Genomic DNA, 19,582 nt, shown 5'->3' with positions numbered 1-19,582 from the left:
GTGAGCAATGAATTACTGGTAGAGTTAATGCTTTGAATATCCTGAAATAGTCCTTGAAGTAAACCTGCTACACCTCACAAGTTTAGTGGAAACAAACTAACTTGGTATTTCTTCTCCTGTTTTGTAAAGGAGTACCACCAAAAATTGAAGCTCTGCCATCTGACATCAGTATTGATGAAGGAAAAGTTCTCACATTATCTTGTGCTTTTTCGGGTGAACCTGCTCCTGAAATAACGTGGTACTGCAGAGGGAGAAAAATTACCAGTCAGGACCAGCAAGGCAGATTCCACATTGAAACTAGTGAAGATCTAACCACCCTGATCATCATGGATGTCCAGAAGAATGACGGTGGAATTTACACTCTGAATTTAGGAAATGAATTTGGTACCGATTCTGCCACTGTGAATATTAATATTCGATCAATTTAGAAAGCTTGATCTGTATTATTTACACTTGTCTTTTTACAAGTGATTAATATATGGACTGATCTGTAAATATTAAAAAAAAAATATTTTTGTACCTACCTGAATGAGACAAAGTCCAGAGATATACGTTATGACTTATAGTCATTATTGACCTAAGAATTTTAAACACTTTTTTCACTGACATGTACATACTGTATATAGCCGAAGTTAACGGTTATGAAGTTTTGTACCATTTGTTTTACGACATTTTGAAATGTAACTTTTGGAATTAACAGTTGGTAGGAGAAAGTTTCCTGGCAAACGACTATCCTGCTCAACATTTAACTAATTTTTGTGCCTCAACTCATTGTTGATGTTTAAGAATGCCTCAACAGGTAGAGGTGCTCCCTGTTGAAGATTACCTACCACCAAGAGAGGATACTGTGCATAGTATTTCATACATGCACAAATAATTATGTTGAATCAGAAATGTAAGGCACTAGTGATATTTACATTTACCCTCCTGTAAGTATTACTTTAATGTTTTACATTGGATCTGATTATGTCATAATTTCCATACCTGACTGACAATTTCTGAACAAAGTGCAAGCGGCCAGCACTTTGTTCGCCCACTGTTTGGGTGCTGCTTCTGACACACTGACTGCCTGAATGGCTTTAAAAAAGTAACATCACCTGGCCATCCCCATAATCAACAAAGCCATTTAGGTACTCAAGTGCAGCAGCAGTACCAACTCTTGGAGGTTTGTAGGGTGCAGTGATTGAGTTTGTGTAGTAGTATTAGACACTTAGTAGTCACTTACAGGCAACTAAGCAGTGAACCACAGTTTGAAAACAAGCTGTTGTTATATCAGGTATTGCCCTGCACTTCAATTTGCTGTAGTTCTTCTAATGTAGTATGAAATCTAATTGTTAGATGTTGAACCTCCTTGAGATAGAATTGTTCATTTAAAATAAAGCATGCTTTCTGCACCTTAAAGTCTGTGTTTGTTTGGTGTTTTGGTTTAATTTGAGTATTTAAACCCCTTCGCGGGTTCACTTTTTTCCATAGGAAAAAAAATCGAAACAATTATAAACTAGCTGGGCACTACTCATAGAACAGTGAACGCTGATACCACAGTGAAGTTAATCACAGAATGGCCCAGATTGGAAGGGACCTCAAGGATCACGAATCTCCAACCCCCCTCCCACATGCAGGGCCACCAAGCTCCCCATTTAATACTAGACCAGGCTGCCCAGGGCCCCACATCCAGGGACGGGGCATCCACAACCTCTCTGGGCAGCCTGTTCTAGCACCTCACCACTCTCATAGTAAAGAACTTCCCCGACATCCAACCTAAATCTTGCCTCCTTCAACTTAACAGCAGGACAACAGGAAATAGTTTTATTTACCCTTTCAAAGAGTTGACTCCCCTCCTGTTTCTAGGCTCCCTTTTGGTATTGAAAGGCTGCAATGAGGTCACCCTGCAGCAGCCTTTTCTCCAGGCTGAACGAGCCCAGCTCCCTCGGCCTGTCTTTGTAGGGTAGGTGCTCCAGCCTCCAGCTCATCTTTGTGACGCTCCTCTGGACCCTCTCCAGTCGCTCTCTGTCATTTTTGTACTGGGAGCTTCAGACCTGGACACAGTATTCCAGATCGTGCCTTACAGGAGCAGAGTAGAGAGGGACAATCGCTTCCTCTCTTCTGATGGAGCCCAGGATATCATTTGCTTTCTGAGCTGCAAGAGCAAGAAAAGAACAAGTCTCACCTGAAGGAAAAAACATGCCTAGATGTGCCTTCAAGGCTAGGGCCTTGCTTGTGCAGCACACAGTGAGGTGCTAAACACCTTCAAGATCCATGCTAGCTCAGCCTGTGTGGGTTACCAGAAACACAATAAGTAGCATCATTCACCAACTGGCAAAACTTACCTTGCTTCTCAGTAGGCTATGCTAGCTTAGTGTTGTACAGCACTAAGAGGACTACATTGCTGCTAGACTCCCACCTGTAATCACCTATGGAGCAAGCTCAGCACTGCAAGGGAATCACATAGTCAGAGACAAAATGACCTGAATTTCAGCTAATAAACCACCATTTAGCTAATAAATGGAGGTTAAAATACAAAAGAAAGCTACGTTTTGGATCATGACAAGATCAAGACAGTTGGTAGTGATAGAAATAGGCACGTTTAGAAACAATGACAAAGAATCTGAATGTGTGGTACTTTCCCTTAGAGACAGCAGTAAAAGAGATCAATATCTGATAACTGATCAAAAAAGAGATCAGTTCGCTACTGGAAATTCAGTCTTCAATTGTCTCTACTGAATCTAAACATTTTTACTATATCAAGCTGCAAGCAGTTCATGTGGTAGTATAAGCAAGTTAGTTCTGTCTGCAAGCACATCTAACTTTAAGCAGATGACTAACTCATATGCCTCAAATAGGATTTCAATAATGTACTTACCGAATTTGCTGGAGTACAGTTTTAATACATAACATGACATGCTGCTGAGCCTGTGTTCACAAGACAGTGAAGTTAACACTAAAACTGAGTGTCACTTTCATAAAACATCCCAAAACAACAGCAATTTTCATGACTAAGCATTCTCTAAATAAAAATAAGAAAATGAAGAATGAATGTCCAAAATTATTTACTTCCTCCATTCAGGTATTAATTCACTAATTATGTAACTTTTGTTATGAAGGTCAGCTCCCATTCCCCACAAAAAAGAGCAATAATACAATTACGCATTTCTAGTTAGCTTTCCCCTGGACCTGGAAGCAAAAATATAATATATAATATTTTTATATAATATTTTTTATAATTTCATTATATATATTTTTCATATTTTATATATATTATATATATATAGATATATATATATTTAGTATATATCTTACACACCTGGCCCACTCTGGTTCTAGCTTAGTACAATTTTTCAGAATGACTTCTTAGCTCCTAATGCCAAAAGTACTATGGTATATCATCTTCACTCATTTCACTTACTTAAACACACTTTAGGATTTCAGCCATAGTGCAGAAGTATATTAAAAAAAAAAAAAAAAAAAAAAAAAAAAAAAAAAAAAAAAGCTGATTTACCTTTAGCAAGAATATGTTGCACATATACTAAAAGATATCTATCGTTCCCGCTTTAGTCACATGGAAAAAAAAACAAGAGAGTTCTGAAGTAATTAATTACAGGGAGCCATTATACTTGAATCTAAACATTACAACTTTTATCTAACCAATCATACCTAAAATATTTATCAGCAGTATTTTAAACACTGATTTACAACTACACGTACTGATCAGTGTCAGGGAAATGTTTGCACAGAGTCCAGACTATTTATTTTCTCTGTAGGAGCTGAAAGTCAGAAACAGACTCCCATTAAAGTGACATGTACTTACCATATATATGTACTTACCATTACATTTGAAAAAACTTGAGTGAAATTTCAGTAGGCATTTCTAAACCAATATATATGATTCAACAGAACACCCAAATACATCATTTACTTCTCTGAACGCTGTTTTTTTTAATACTTGCTTTTACAATTGCCTTAGGTGTCACACAATACATAAAAGCAAACATTTAGGAAAAAAAAAAGTAGAAGCATGTGTGGCTGATATGCAAATGACAGGTGCATGAAAACTGGCAGAACTGAGCACAAATGACAGCACTGAGCTGGAAGCCATTAATAACTTCATTCAAATGAGCCTTTCCGTTCCCTCTGACAACCAACAGAATGGTTTAAAGACTGGTAGCCTACACAAGCAACAGTTTATGATTTTTCTCTATGTTTGGATCTATTTTGATTTAGATGAATCAATATTCCAGAAGTTTATAATGAAACCTTCAAATCCAACCCCATCTGTCTTTTCCAAACTGCTTCAATACCACCAAATGATTCATAAACACCAGAGGAAGACGACTTAGACCAAATTAAAGAAGATTTGATTATAAGAAACAGATTTTGGTATGTGCTCAAGTACAAAAAAACCCTGTGCATTTATTTAGGAATTGTGTAAAGGAAAAACAGTAAATGGCTTGCTTAAAGTGCTCTACAGCTAAGACTTCATAAACCAAGCTTATCTTTAAATGAACACCAACCCTCCCCCCTATGCCAAAAGCTTACAATGCTAATGCTAGCAACCTTATGGATTAAGGTGCTAGTAGGCACTGTTATACTATATTATACTACTCATGAATTACTGAGTATCAGAATCTGATCTCACTTACAGTTAACGCAGATTTACACTGATGTAAATGAGAGCAGAATGCATCTCCTGGTGTACACCATCCTGAAACGACATGAAGGAATCACCAAAACAGAAGCTCCCTTTGTATAAATATGTCACAAATAAAATATGTCCAGATACAGATACACCTATCCATACCAACAGCAGCTTCATGGTCTAATAGTTCAGCTCTTACTTCTACAAGATGTGTTTTCAGCAAAGTATTACATGAGCAGAATATATATTAGAAGTGCTGCATTAGCTACTTGTGATGCTACACACACCAGAAACAATTTATGCCCATTTTGAAACCTTTAGTAGATTTTTGCATCTTTAGTAGTGAAAGTAGGTAAAAAAATTTTGATGCAAAAGAAGAATAAATAAATACAATTATTAAATATCCAATGCTTGATACAAATGCTTCATATTAAGTTATTTGTATACTTTTTTTTTTTAATAGAAAAATACATGAAATATTTCTACTCTCATTGGCTAAAAACAAGGACCAGATTATATATACCCTTGTGTTTTTAAAGAAGGCAATGTCAACTACCATCATGCTGCTAGAATAGATCCGTTAATGCCCAGTCCCACAGTCCTTACTCAGGCAAAAAAAAGCCCCAGCAGGGCCATCAAAGCTCCAGACAGACTGCTTATACAAATGATCAGCAGGCACAAGCTGCACTTTCTCCAAAAAGGAAAAAGAAGAAAACACAAAACAAAACCTCTTTGCTAAAGTTTATAATCTGCAGGTTTACTACTGTATCAGTCAGACCTTCAAACTTTTTATAAAGAGCAACATTTACAAATGTAGATGTTTATCTTTTAAACCATCATTTGTTCCAAAAAAATGCACATTCAAACTGTGAAATATTAGGAAAATACTCTTGCAAATAAACTATATAAAGATAAAATACACTTCAAAGATATTTTTCAGGTTATTCTATAAAGTGCAGAGAAATCCTTCTAAAAAGGGAAATTACTACTTCCTATAATAACAATATAATTACAGCAGCCTTTGCATAGCATTTTTTATAGAAAATTTAAACACTTTCAGCTTCTTCAGGAAGAAAAGGATGAGAGACTCCCTTCCAGGTCAGATCTTTCATTTGATATCGATCTATTTTCTTCCGGAATGGTTGATGACACCAGATTCCCATTTACAGCATTTCCAGGGCAGTGAGCAGATCCTATGAAGATATCAAGAAGATTTAAATTTCCAATTAAAAAAATCCCTCACCCAATCTGTCAGTTATTCTACTTGTTAAGTCTTTGCTCTTCATAAGGAATGAGATGCATAATTACTCCGGACTTCTAAAAGATTTCCATCAGTATCACACACAAGGATGATGGATATAATGAATGTTCACCTAGTATACATCTAGTACCTTTTTAAAACAATTAGTATTGAATTTGGAGGACAGCTATCTGTGCAGACAAATGCCGTATGACAAAGACTTATTATAGGAAGAAAAACACTGGTGCACTATACACGTTTAATTAAAACAATTTCTATTATTAAAATTAAATTGATGACTTCTGCAAGTTGAGCATTGTTAGACTGCCTGTCAGGAAAGAGGAAAAGCTAGGATAACTAGAAAACTCTGGTGTAAGCAGGAAGAAGACTTTTCAGCAGTCCTGGAAAGAGTTAGGCTTGGTGAAGAAGGTCCAGATGTTAACAACCAAATCAAGACTGATGTGCAGCCACATTAGCAGAGAAACACAGAATGGAGTTTAAACCAAGTTTATTAGCTTGGGATCGATGGTGGCAGATCCTAAGCTGGTGGCAGGTGACTGAGGCAAAAGTAGTTGTCATTCCACAATATGTGAGCATCAGAAAACCAAGGAAATGGTGTGGAGGTGCAAATATTTGTGCCATGATAGCGTAAAAGCATTAGAACCTCTCTGGGCTCACACATGCTCTCAGCACTGCACAGGCCTCAGGTTTTTACAATCCAAGTGGCACACTAGGCATTCCAGAAGAAAGCAAGACTAAACCAGAACTAGCCAAGTTAAAAGTCTTCCTGAGAGAAGTTACGACAGAGTCCAAAGGACAGCAAGAATCAAGATTGAAAAACCACAGAACCAAATACTAACTCAGTAGGGCCCATTAAACCAGGAGAGACTACTGTTTAGTACAAACACTCCTGTTTTGGTTAGATCTCCATTTTAGATTACAAGCAGTCCTACTCACTTCAATACTTCAGCTTCAGCTGTAAGATTCTTATCAATATGAATGAAAACCAGAGAAATCAGTTACATAATACAGGTGCTTCAATCTGTAGTGTAGGAAATGTATAACCAAACCTTTTCCCTTGTACTGACATCAGCACTACAATACTTGACATAAACAGGGTAATAAATTCTACAGAAAGATAGAAAAGAAAACAACCATCCCTCTTCCAAACTTACTCTGAGAATCTTCCAGGGGAGTGTCACTGTAAGATTCTGTATCTGAGTATGTTCTTCTGCGTTGCTGTGATAACCGATGGAGGGAAATTGGTTCTTTCACAGAGTGATTATCCCTATAAACAAAATGAGTTATATTAGTATGAAAAATCTGTAAGAACCCAAATTTGAAAACAACTTTGACTATAGATTTGTTGTTCAATCAATTATGTTTTTCACTATACTAACACAGAAATGACCTGGTCAACAGAACATCCTTGATTTTCATAATTTTAAAGCCTGAAAATTGAAATAAAAAAAAAATGCAGTTTGTTGTTTGCATGCAGAAGAAAATAGTTCAAAAATCCGAAAGATTAACCCAAAAAACAATGGTAGCACTTCAGGCTACATGTCTAAATTTATGAAGTTAGCAGAAGTCATTTGCATGAAGTTTCTAGCATGAATAAATATTTACAGAGCAAGTAACAGACACAGCAACACTTCAATTTTAGTGCTAGCAGGTTCTGCAAGGTGTTTTGAGAAAAAAATCTAATGGAATAGAAAAGTACCTTTCCGAATAACAAGGACCAGGATGGCTAATGGAACGCTTCATCTAGGAAAACAAAAAAAAGTCACAAGTTGTTTACAGGAATGATTCACACTGACATTAATTTATACTTTATTTACAGCCTCACAAAGAGGACGGGTGATTTTCTTTTAATTAAAAACAACTTTTGTTAAAAACAAAACAAAACACAACAAAACCTGTTTTAACTCTAAAAAAGGAGAAAAAAAAAAAAATGGATTGCCACCAATGCTAAAGCATTCACACAGGAAATGCAATTTAACCAAAATATGTGATAAACAGAAATAGTGAGGTAGTCTTCTCCCCCCCCTACCAAAAGACCATTTAAATTCTGCACACACAAAGCCAAAATTCTGTCCTTTGATTCTTTGTGGTTCTTCTGACACCACTGCCAAACTTTTACATATGAACAGTATTACTTTAAATAAATAAACTGGAAGATAAATAGATTGGAAGAAGATAAGGAGATAAGATCAAAGCGCAAATAAAGGGAATCCCACAACAAAAAGCTACAACACAGCCCATCTTAGAATCTACGTATGCAATTAATGAGATATTTAAGACAATTCTGCATATACTGTCCTCCTAAAAGAAACAATTAGTAATGAACAATTATGCAAGCAGTATCTTTACAATTATTTACCTTTTTGATAAACAAGGTTATATTACACTAATATAAACATTTTTGAATGACATACATTGAAAGATATGTTATACTGCTGAAGTGCTTCTAGTATTCAAATCTCAGTAATTTCATGGATATCTCAGTACAGGATCTTGATAGGTATGACAAATTACTCTGATTACATAAAGGCTAGAAAACAAAGACTGGAAACAGAGAAGTATTGATTTACTAAATATTTAAAACCAGCACTGAACATAGCAGAGTCAAGATTCCATCTGCTGACATCAAAGCACACAGCAATACTTTTCTACCATTTTTCTTCCCATAAACAACAACATGACCCTTAGAGAAAAAAAGCATTTTAAAAGTGTCTAACCATTTGGACAGGTGATGGCGACACAGGAGAAACTAAGGGATCGGGATGAGGCAGCTGGAACATTTCTGGCTTAAACTTGGCATTAGCAATCTTCACGCATTCTTCAAGTGTTGTGATAAACGTATTACACGTGGCACTAAGCAAGGAAGAGGCTTCATTCATGTTCTGAAAGCAAATGAAAGCAGAAGTATAAGCAAGAAAAAAGACAAACACAATTTTCCCATACACCCACTAAATTCCATCCTTACTATTAAGACCTAACAGTAATTTAGAATCATAGAATCCTTAGAGTTGTAAGGGACCTATAAAGGTAATCTAGTCCAACTCCCCTGCAATGAACAGGGACATCCACAGCTAGATCAGGTTGCCAGGGGTGTGATCCAGCCTCACCTTGAAAGTCTCCACAGGGATGGGGCATATGTCACGGACATAGATTGATCTAGTCAACTCCGTGACAGGCATCCACCACATCTCTGAGCACCCTGTTCCAGTGCCTCACCACCCGAGTTATCAAAGATTTTTTCCTTATAGATAACCTAAATTTAACCTCTTTGAGCTTGCAATTCATTCTCCCTTGCTATATCGCCACAGACCCTGCTAAAGAATCTGTCCCCTTCTTTCCCGTAGCTCCGCTTTGGATACTGAAAGGCCACCACAGAGACTTCTCCACTCCAGGCTGAACAGTCTCAGCTCTCTCAGCCTATGCTCATAGGAGAGGTGTTCCATCCCTTGGATCACTTTTGTGGCCCTGCTCTGGATATGCTCTAACAGGTCATGCCTTTCTAGCACTGGATTCCACATCTGGACACAGTATTCCAGGTAAGGCCTCACCAACACAGAGTAAAAGGGCAGGATCACCCTTTTTGACCAGCTGGCTATGCTTCTTTTGATGCAGCCTAGGATCCAATTGTATTGATGGAGAGGGTTGCCTCAACTCAGGTGCAAGATCTTACATTTGGACTTGCCAAGTCTCATGATCAGGTGGCCAGTAGAAGACAAAAATCACAAGGCTCCCTTTGCTGCCTTGGTCTCTAACTGTCACCTAACGGCTTTTGACTTGCTCACTACTATTCTTTCGGGAAGCTCTTCACATGCTATTCCTTTTCTGACACAGATAGCAATACCCCCTCCCCTCCTTTGTTGCCTGTCCCTTTTGAACAGCTTGTAGCCATTGATAGCCATGCTCCAATCATGGGAATCACCCTACGAGGTTTTGGTGACAGCAACTATATTGCTGTTTTCTAATAGCACAGTATCTTCCAGATCCTCCTGTTTGTTTCCAAAGATACATGCATTGGTGTAGAGACACTTCAAGCTGGACAGCTGGTCTTGTCATCTCCTTAAAGAATAACTCCTAAATTCCTTTTAATTATTTCCCTTGATTTTCTCCATTGCCTTCTATCACCCCAGCAGTCACTGCCTCATCATCATACCATTTGTCTGGACTACAGTTTTGCCAGCACCTCTCAAAGAAGCAGGTCCTTCAATGCCCCTTCTAGCATCTGTCCCTCTAATATAGCTATGCCATTCCGCACCTTATCAATGGAAGGGAAGGCTCACTTCCCCTGCCCCCCATCCTCCTTTGAAACTCTTCCAATCAGCAATACAGCAATGATAGTGGAGTGGCACAATCCTAGGCTACAGCAAATGAAAACAAGTCCAAACGCAGCAGCAGCCGTGGACACAGAAACAAAGGAAAGAATTACTGCTTATCTTTGGAATGCCTCAGGCAGAAAGGCAGGGATCTCCAGCAAGATACCCTTGCCTCTACTGCCAACCCTTAAATGAGGTCTGGGAAAGAGCAGATCTTGCCTCCATCCCTTCCGGTCACTCAGGTGTGTTGCATACACCTGAGCTCTCTTAGGTTGATCCTGCCTTCCTACCAGGTGCTCAATCACTGGTTCAGGCTATGACTTAGCACTTCCCCTACAAACGCTATTATATTTTTACTAGTAGCAGATATAACAGGTCTTCTGTCCTTTTAACCAATATTAGTATTACGTAGACACAGGCATTCAAAAACTGAGTTGAAGTTAGATCTCCCAAAATTATGAAGAAGGGAAAAGAACGTAAGTTGTCAGTGGAACCTTAAGCAGAATAAGGTACCTAATACCATTACAGACATTCAATACCTCAATGCTGGGAGGAGAGCAAGTCTCATCATGGTGAACAAATTCTTGTATTGTATGAACTTGCTGCATCAGAAGATCACAGTACAGACGAAGTTCAGACATTTTGGTTTTAAGAGATTCATTGGTCTCACTTATTTCTGTAAGGAATAAAGGAGATATCAACTTATAGCATAATAATTGCTTAAACCATCATTACTTACTGGAAACTTAGGTACAGATCTTTCACAGCGGTACAAGCGCAGAGTGCAGTCTGTGTTCAATTAAAATGGCATGGAAGGTAGAGTGCAGTAGACTACAACCAAGTTCTTTGATCTATAGTAGTTCCATAGGTAGCCTTAGGCATCACCAACTTCAAGAAAACCCGATGGACTGACTCTAAGAAAAACAATACCAGGACGGAGACTTGGTGGCATCAATCTGTCTACCTGCTACTCCTGGGCCAAAACTCTGCCATCCGCTTTACAAAATGCCACCCTTTAGCAAACTCTGCTCATTATAATACCAAAACACACCTCCATTCCAAAAGCTACCTGCCTCCAAGGTGCAAACAAAAAGCAAAGCACAAGAATTTTATGCCAATCAGAACAAAGTAACATAATGACTAGAGCTACTCAAGCTCCATCTGCAGAGTAAGAAATGCTAAAAAAATTGGCTTAAGAGAGTGGGAAGATAAGGAAGATACATTTGCAGACAAGTGAGAGACAGACCATCTCTGATTCCCAGAATCAGTCAATGAGCTGAAACTTTTTTCCCCACACCATAAGGCTGCCTACTGGGTAAGGTTCACACACTCAGCTATGTTGAGTATTTCCTCAGGAAACTTTGTAATCTGTATAGAGTTAGTTTTATAATTTAGTGTGCTTGTGGCCAGGCTGCATTACAATTAGTTATTCCGTGTGCATTGCATTGTTTCTGATTAGCCTCACACACTTTGCAGACAGTGAATTAATCACCAGCAATCTAAAAGCACCCGTTATCTGTTGCTAATAAACTGCACAATACAAATGATTTAGCTGTGTGGGGCCAAAAGGTTGTAAACAAACATGGAACACCACTAGACAATTAGTTTGTACTTTTGGTAACTGATGCTGCTTTAAGGACAATCAGAAAGAAGCATATAACAAGAAAATAAAGTTAAAATCTGTCTCAACTACAGTGCAATATAGACAAAAAAGTCACTAAATGAAAATTTAGCAGACTGCAGAAATGGTTACAACAAAACAGCAAAAATACTGCACAGAAAATAAAAGCAATTATAGAGAATCAGACCGGCAGCAGCTGAAATTAAATGGCTTCATAACCACTACAAACAACACAGTTGTAACTGTAAGTTGCTGATGCTTCTCGCAATGGAAGAGGTCAAGAAGGTAATCCTTTCCCTCTAGTCAAGGCTTGTGAAATCACATCTGGAGTACTCTGCTCAATCTGGACTCCTCAGTGCAAGAAAGATATGAGCACACCGGACCACATCTGGCAAAGGATTGTGAAAATGATAGGGGACTGGATTCTCTGACATACAAGGAGACAGAGAGGCAGCTGCAAGCGTTAAGGCGTGGGCAAATATGAAGCAGTTTGTAGATAATGCAGTATTTGACAGGAAGATTTGAAGAAGACATAGCCAGACTGTTCTCAGTGACAGGAAAAAACATAATGGGAAAAAACTGAAACATAGGATATTTCATCCAAGCTTGAGAAAATAGTTTTGTGCTATTGTAGTGGACTGTTTTATCAGAAAACTGTAGTATTTCAATCCTTGGAGATACTAAAACTGAGCTAGCTGTGGTCCTGGGCAGCCTACTATAATTGAATCTGCTTGAGCAGGTATATACACTATCTCAAGAGGTCTCCTCCAGACTTGACTACTCTGGGAAAAGATTTGGAAAGATGAGAATATACTCACATTTGTACACACCTCAGGTTAACCATCACCTTATTTACATTCTCTTTCTTACATTAATTCCCTTTAAATATTTTGATTTTGGTTTTCATAAGAGGCCTTTAGTCTGATTCAGTAAAGTACTTGTGTGTTGCCTTCCTGTAGTGGAGGCGATTTCATCCAGTGGGTTTTTGGAAGAATTCTCTTCCGTAAAAGGAAACTTAAACAATGCCCACATATTAAAATTCAGGATGCATTACTGTCAAATAGGACAGAGCTGAACACGTTCAGAAATTTTAAGAATAAAGCATGTGACTGATTTTACACAGAAGTGGTTCGTAGTCTCAAACAGAATAAAGACACAGAGTATCCACTACTGCAGTGTCTGTAAAAATGCATTAAGCAAAAAACTAATGAACATATATACCTTCTCAAAAACAGCCCTGGGAATCAGATATCCAAACTCTATAGACTTTGACTTTAAACTGCTTGCTCCTAACTGCCCACAGTCAGGCTCCTAACCAAACATGGAGTATTTGTTAGTAGAAGTGATATAAGTTTCTTTGAAGTAAATTGAACTCATATATTCTACTTCATATGATCACAGCAACATTCCTGGAATGCCAAATAGAAACATGGTGCAGGACAAATCTGAAGAAGGCAAAGTAATCCAAATTGAAAAGCAATACAGAAAGGAGAAGTGATAAAGCCTATGAGCAGCAAAATAAAGTCAATAACAGACTATGTAACAGTTCTTTGCATCAGTCACTACCATATCTCAAATACCACGGGGAAATACACCCTACAGATGATTAGAAACGATGACAACTTTTATTTTAAAGACAACAGTGCTGAATTTCTACCACAGTATTTTTACTATCATTACCTGAAATTGTGCAAAAGTGGTTGGCTTGTGCATGGGAACACACATACCTTTTTCTTTTTTTGTTCTAGTATCTGTTAAACAGGCCTTTGCACTTCCCAGTGCTACCAGCCACCTCTGCCTTTCAGCTGCATTAACTGCTTTCATATAGAAATGCTGTTCCCCTGGGATGATTAACTCCATTCTGGTGTTGTCTGTTGCATGGACTAAAGATATGAAAGAGAAAAAGAAGTTTTAAGAAAACCAAACCAAAGCAAAAACACAAAAACTACAGCTCACACACCTAACCTGGTAACACTTATTTATTAAATAAAAAGATCTCAAAGCAATATCTCTGTACTGCTGCCAAACAACAGAAAACCCAGAACAGCTTCCTAGTGCATCTTCTTAAGAGAAAAGGCAGGAGCATCAAACACCGAACAACGCAAACAAAAGGACGTTTCCTTACTGCATTAACAATTCACTGCACATTAACCTGTAGTAATAGCTGCACTCTAACTCTGATCTAAAGATGGCAAACTTAAGAGTTTCGTTGCAAGAAGTACTTATAGAGATCTAAAAAGCATTATAGAAGACTAAAAAGTGAATGAATCTCCTCTGCTGTCAGGTCACCCAGCCCTAGAAACAAGAACTGAGGTGGACTCCGCTTACAGTCCATTATATCCATTACTATGTCTTCAACAGAATACTTTGCTGAGTTCACATTACCAACCACAGTTTCTCCAAATTCACTTCCCACTAGCCATGGATGTAGGAGATAATCAAATCTAGACTTCACCTATCATCCTTCATACACCATAAGAACAAAACAACAAAAATGACTCAAGAAAACAAAAGACTGAGCATCTCTGCTTTCTAAGCATCTCCCCCCTTTCAGGTTACTGCTGCCACTCTTGTGAAAAATTAGCATTTCAGTCCCTTACATGACTGAAAAGAGGTATAAACAAACAATTAGCCTAGGCAACTTCAAGCATAGGCCACATGCACACAACTATTCAGAACAAAGAAGAATATATTGTGGGTTTTGAATTACAATAATAATTAAAAAAAAAAAAAAAAGCTCTGAATGCCCCAAACCTTTTCTTTCATTACCATTTCATAATTCATACTTGTATCATTCGTAAACTACAAAGCAATCATGTTGAACTATAAATACACAAAAAGATTAAGGAAAAATCTATGATGCAAACTGTACATTGGTTGGTCTCTTCCACCTCCCCAACACCTACAATTTCTTCTAGCAGAAATCCAACTCTTACCTTTTATTTCACACACGGCCATCTTTATACTTCCTTTGCTGCCTTTGCAAACGTCATCCTGTGAATCATAGTACGACAATATCCCATTGTCTAAGACAAACCACCGAGGCTGCCAACCTGGCAAGATCAAAAACATGAAAAAAGAAGTTTAGTTTAATTACTAAATTGCAAATCAAATGCATCTCTTTGGCTGTTAAATCTTTTATAAATGATGCAAACATTATAGCAATCCCATGACACAACAGGAAATAAAATGTCTGTGGTCTGAAGACAAGAGCTGCTCTATCATCGCACCAGTATTATAAAGCTAATTCATTCTCATTCTTTTTGAATGAAAGATTGGCAGTATTTCAGTTTCTACTACTTTCCATTCTACTGCAGAATGAAATTTTAATTTAGCCACTAATTAATCCCATTTTGAAGGGATACTTCTGAAGAAACATCTTTGTCCAAATACATTTTTCAGGTAGACTTCCTCTAGATTGTATTCATAGAAATAACTGCCATCACAAGTGCCACATTCAGTCTCCTCTACCTACTGTATTCCAGTGAAAAGGTTTGCATGCCACACTTGACCACTGACACACCACTGCCTCTGAAGGTAGCTCAGCTCCACTGCTCAACAACTTAATGTCAAGCGCTGTACAGGGAACTGAGATGCAGCTTATATTACGTAGAGTCCATTTGCAAGGACAGATTACACCAACCCCACTCAGATTTTCACCAGCTTTGCATCAGCAAACCTATTTCATGATCACTGACCTTATTCTGCTATAAAACTGAGCAGTTTATACAGGAATCTCTGAGAACTCTACAGAGCATTATGACAAATAGAAATGCTAATATATTTTAACCCACTAGGGCCCATGACAACAATTCTATTTATTTCTCTTAGAGCTGTTTTATAAAACTCAATGCTCAGTAGAAAGGGTACCATATTTCTCAAAGCTATCAAACAATATTTTTGCCTGGCAAATTACCTTTCTTTCTAAAACCAACACAGAACTTAAGTATTCCTTGAGAGCTTGGACCCGTTATAGGCTGTATCAGCTAGGCAATATGAACAGATGATCCCTCTATTTTACAACCTGAGACCACATTTCTAATTTCCTGTTCAGTTTTGATGGGACAGGAGTAATGTATGGCCAAGGCCTCAACACATTTGGTGACACAACGATGTGGTCTTTGGGACTCACAATGCCCCCAAACCAGCAAACCAAGCTGCAGCCATCTAGCACCCACACGTTGTAACACTGCAGTTTAGACAGCCATCACTCTTGAACATCTGCTAACGTGAGCAGTATGAAGCCTTTTAGTCACTACCACTATTAATGCTAATTCAAGAAGCACAGGACCAGATCACATGAAAGGCAGTATCACAGACTCATTAAGGTTAGAAAGCCATCAAATTTAGCAACAAACCCATCACCACCAGGCACATAGAAACATGCCCTTCAGCACTACATCTAAACATTACTTGAACACCTCCATGGACAGTGACTTCATCACTTCCCTCCACAGCCTGTTCCAGTATCACAATTCCAAGATAAGGAAATAACATGCAACATCTCTTTAAGTTATATATTAGCTGTAACAGCATACATCTTTATCTTTCAAAATGTAGGCGTGTACTCAATAGGCAGATCCACATTCTCATAAAAACAGAATATTAAAAACAAGCAAACCAACAAACAAAAAAACCACAATCACTAAGGGAGCCCAGATCCCATAGGAAAAAAAAAAATCAAGTTATATGTGTACAAAACCACTTACGCTAAAACAACGTGCAACGAAACGACTGCACAGAAGACCATGTCCTATAAAATGCACCTCTGAAATGCACTAGCTTTTCGTTGGTTTTTTTTCCTCAAGTGGTGTGGTGTTGCACTCTGAACTACCCTTATCTCCTTGGCACATGCATTAAGTCAACCAGCATCTGAATAATCTTATTCTGATAAAAAGGGACCGTATATAGATGATTATTTCTGCCTCATATTATGCTGGCGTTGGAAAAAAAAAACAGAAGGTGCCTCACAAAAGTAAGCAAAAGAACAAAACCACTTCTAACTTGAGTTTAGATGAGTAACCAAATCTGACATTTGACAAAATACTTAACAAAATTTGTATTTTACAAGTCCCTAGATGCACCCATATTATTGAAGCTAGAGAGGAGTCTCCTTCGCTGTTAAAGAAAGAGGAAACTAAATAATATTTTCCACTGTGCTTCAGCAGTGATAACAAGCTGCTTGGCTGCTACTGTGAAAACTACAATAAATACTACGGCCTCTTTTTGGCTACAAAAACATAGAGCAGAGTAACAACAAGGTTGGCAACAATACTGAAAAAAAAAAATAATCAGTAATACACTTGGTTTTCTGAAACTTGATTCCCTGCTATACTCAGGAAATTCTACAGAATTTCTGACACCATAATTTTCAAATGCAACAGCAGTAGATGTCCTCAGTTGGGCAACACACGTGGAAGGAAGGGTCCTGCAAATTGGTAGTTTAGTGGGCTACTATTAGAGGCAGTCACGTACACATACATGTAACTGTCTATTGTACAGCACTTTCAATTACTGCTACATATTTACCTATTAGATAACAGACCAAATGAGAAGTTTGTAATAAACACCACAAGGTATCATGTTTTCTAAGCCTTCATAGCTTTGCACCACTCCACACTAAAAACTCAATTCCCTGAAGCAGAACAGCACACACAAGGACCAGGAGACTGAGAGGGCAATGAAGTCAATGGTTGCCAAGATGAGGCTTGATTAGGCACAGCATGGGATCCAGCACAACCTACTCTACAGGCAGAATCAGTTCTGTTACAGCACTAGAAAAAAAATATTTTGCACCTTGAAAGTGCAGCCCACCCACTGCTATCTCCAGACAGAGATGACGTCTCTGTTATGGGAGGATGGTGCAAACAACGCTGCGCTTTCAGACAGCAAACACAGATAATGCAGATCTGTGGTGCACTTCTCTCCACAGCAGCTCTACAGATGCAACTCCTGCATATCTTACCCTGAACTCCAGCTTTCGTATGTTTTAGTTAGAACAGAGAAGCAGAGACTTTAGAAACCAACATCCAAAACCCAATTAGGAGAATTCAGACTTCAGGAACATTTAGCACAGAAGATTACCAGCAACCCTACCTGATTATGAACAGGTTGCCCAGTAAGTCTGTGAATGCCCCTTCCATAGAAGGATTAAAGGCCAGGCTGGATGGCAACTGAGCAACCTGGGCTACAGGGAAGTATCGCAGCCTATAGCAGAGGATTGGAATTACATGATCTTAGAGGTCCTTTCCAACTCGAACCATTCTACAAGCCCTCAACAGCAAGCAACACCACCCAGCAGATCCGCACGCAGCGAATAAAAAGCCATTTTTCATGAAGACGGAAAGAGCAACGTCCGAGCTAGGAAAACGAGACGCCGGGACGGAGGCTCCCCGCCCAGCTGCCAGAGCCCCCATCGAAACGCAGGGGTCAGCCCCGCAGCCGGAGCCCTCCGCCCAGCACGAGGCAGGGCGCGACGCCGGGGCCCACACCCAGCCCCCCCCCGGGCCGAGGCCCAGAGCCCCGCACCGCAGGCCCGGCCGTTCCAAAGGCCGCCGCAGGCCCGGCCCGCCGCCTACCCGCCAGGTAGTTGGTCCACTTGTACAGGACTCCTTCCATCGCTCAGAGCTCCGCTCCGGGCCGCATCCTCCCGCTCCGCCTGGTGAAAGGGCGGGCGCCGCCGCGGAGCCGGGGCTCGGCTCGCCGCTACTCTTCGCGCGGAGGCGGAGCCGCCCGGCCCAGCTCGGCTCAGTCCAGAAGCGGCGCGGCCCGCGCCGGCCCCGGCGGCGCCACCCGCCCGGCGGGGCGCTCCGCGCTCCCCATGCGCGGTTCCGTGGCCGCTCCCTCACGGCCGTTTTGCTTCCTGGGCCCTCCCACCCGGACGGGAGGCTCCGCCCCTCCGGCCGCGGTGCCACGCCGGCGAAACGCGATGGGCCGCAGGCTGAGTCTGCTCCTGGCTGCGCTGGCCCTGCTGGCGGCCCCGGCGCGGGCCGAGGAGGAGGTGAAGATAGAGGTGCTGCACCTCCCCGATGCCTGCAGCCCCAAGAGCAAGAAGGGGGACCTGCTGAACGCGCACTACGACGGCTTCCTGGCCAGCAACGGCTCCAAGTTCTACTGCAGGTGGGGGCGGCGGCGGTGGACGTGGCGCGGCCTTCCCCGAGCAGCGGGCACGGGAGCGGCCGGCAGCGGCGTTCCTCCTCCTCTCAGGCTCCTTCACCCTGTATGTACCAAGTGCCGAGGGTGCGGGAAGGGAAGCGGTAGGCACGCTGGTCGGCCCAGGCCGACAATGAGACTGCAGCTGCGAGCGCTTTCCTCCTTGACCCAAACTGCCTCGGGGAAGCCTTCCCTCAGCGTCAGCCCTCGCCCGTGTTTTGACAGATGTTACAGGCAGTGGCCTAAATTAGGACCCAGCCTCAGTTCATCCTTCCCCTTCTATTATTTAAGAAAAAAAAAAAAAATCATAGTTAACCCTACATTTAACTACTGTTTTACTTGCATTTTTCCCCCCATTGGAGTGAACATTCTTAACACAAAAGCTCTCTTACACGTGTAATTATAAACGTAGCAGAAAAACAGCATTATACTTAAGGTATTATTACTATTTAAACGTTCTTCTGTTTTAATAATAGAATCGTAGAATGGCTTTGGGTTGGAAGGGACCTCAGAGATCATCTAATAATGTAATGCATGCTTTCACTGACTGATAACATAAAGTAATTTTAAAAATTTATACAAATGCTAAATTTGTTGTTATCCAC

General features: G+C 40.0%; 4 protein-coding genes across 14 annotated transcripts in view; 2 read left to right on the top strand and 2 right to left on the bottom strand.

Moving 5' to 3' along the window:
• TTN (titin) overlaps window positions 1-1,401 on the top strand; it is a 240,223-nt gene extending 238,822 nt beyond the window's left edge. For all 11 annotated transcript variants that reach the window (XM_048953111.1, XM_048953110.1, XM_048953109.1 and 8 more), the window contains one exon: window positions 130-1,401. In XM_048953111.1, the coding sequence (XP_048809068.1) occupies window positions 130-428 (299 nt within the window). In that variant the 3' untranslated portion in view covers window positions 429-1,401. The remainder of the gene's footprint in view (window positions 1-129) is intronic.
• Window positions 493-18,516, bottom strand: PLEKHA3 (pleckstrin homology domain containing A3). Its single transcript, XM_048953154.1, has 8 exons — window positions 18,404-18,516; window positions 14,762-14,878; window positions 13,553-13,708; window positions 10,744-10,880; window positions 8,612-8,776; window positions 7,594-7,637; window positions 7,049-7,161; window positions 493-5,826 (listed from the first exon to the last, which is right to left on the bottom strand). The coding sequence occupies exons 1-8, from the start codon at window positions 18,441-18,443 to the stop codon at window positions 5,699-5,701; spliced, it is 900 nt and encodes a 299-aa protein (XP_048809111.1). The 5' UTR covers window positions 18,444-18,516; the 3' UTR covers window positions 493-5,698.
• Window positions 14,772-19,582, bottom strand: part of PJVK (pejvakin) — an 18,588-nt gene continuing 13,777 nt past the window's right edge. Inside the window, exon 7 of the mRNA XM_048953153.1 lies at window positions 14,772-14,878. The gene's annotated coding sequence lies outside the window, so the exon portion shown is untranslated. The remainder of the gene's footprint in view (window positions 14,879-19,582) is intronic.
• Window positions 18,455-19,582, top strand: part of FKBP7 (FKBP prolyl isomerase 7) — a 4,626-nt gene continuing 3,498 nt past the window's right edge. The window contains exon 1 of the mRNA XM_048953157.1: window positions 18,455-18,944. Coding sequence (XP_048809114.1) covers window positions 18,646-18,944 — 299 coding nt within the window. The 5' untranslated portion in view covers window positions 18,455-18,645. The remainder of the gene's footprint in view (window positions 18,945-19,582) is intronic.

The sequence above is a fragment of the Lagopus muta genome, chromosome 8, assembly GCF_023343835.1.
Source record: "Lagopus muta isolate bLagMut1 chromosome 8, bLagMut1 primary, whole genome shotgun sequence".
NCBI lineage: Eukaryota > Metazoa > Chordata > Aves > Galliformes > Phasianidae > Lagopus > Lagopus muta.
The sequence above is the reverse complement of the archived record's forward strand: the minus strand, read 5'-3'. Positions and strand labels throughout refer to the sequence as shown.

Bases quoted from the DNA above. Each gene is read 5' to 3' on its own strand.
- PLEKHA3 (XM_048953154.1), bottom strand. From the start codon at position 18,443: ATGGAAGGAGTCCTGTACAAGTGGACCAACTACCTGGCGG. The intron at 13,709-14,761 runs GTAAGAGTTGGA...TCATATCTTTAG, and splicing joins GGCCGTGTGTGAAATAAAAG to TCCATGCAACAGACAACACC. The intron at 8,777-10,743 runs GTATTGAATGTC...ATTTGCTTTCAG, and splicing joins GCTCTCCTCCCAGCATTGAG to AACATGAATGAAGCCTCTTC.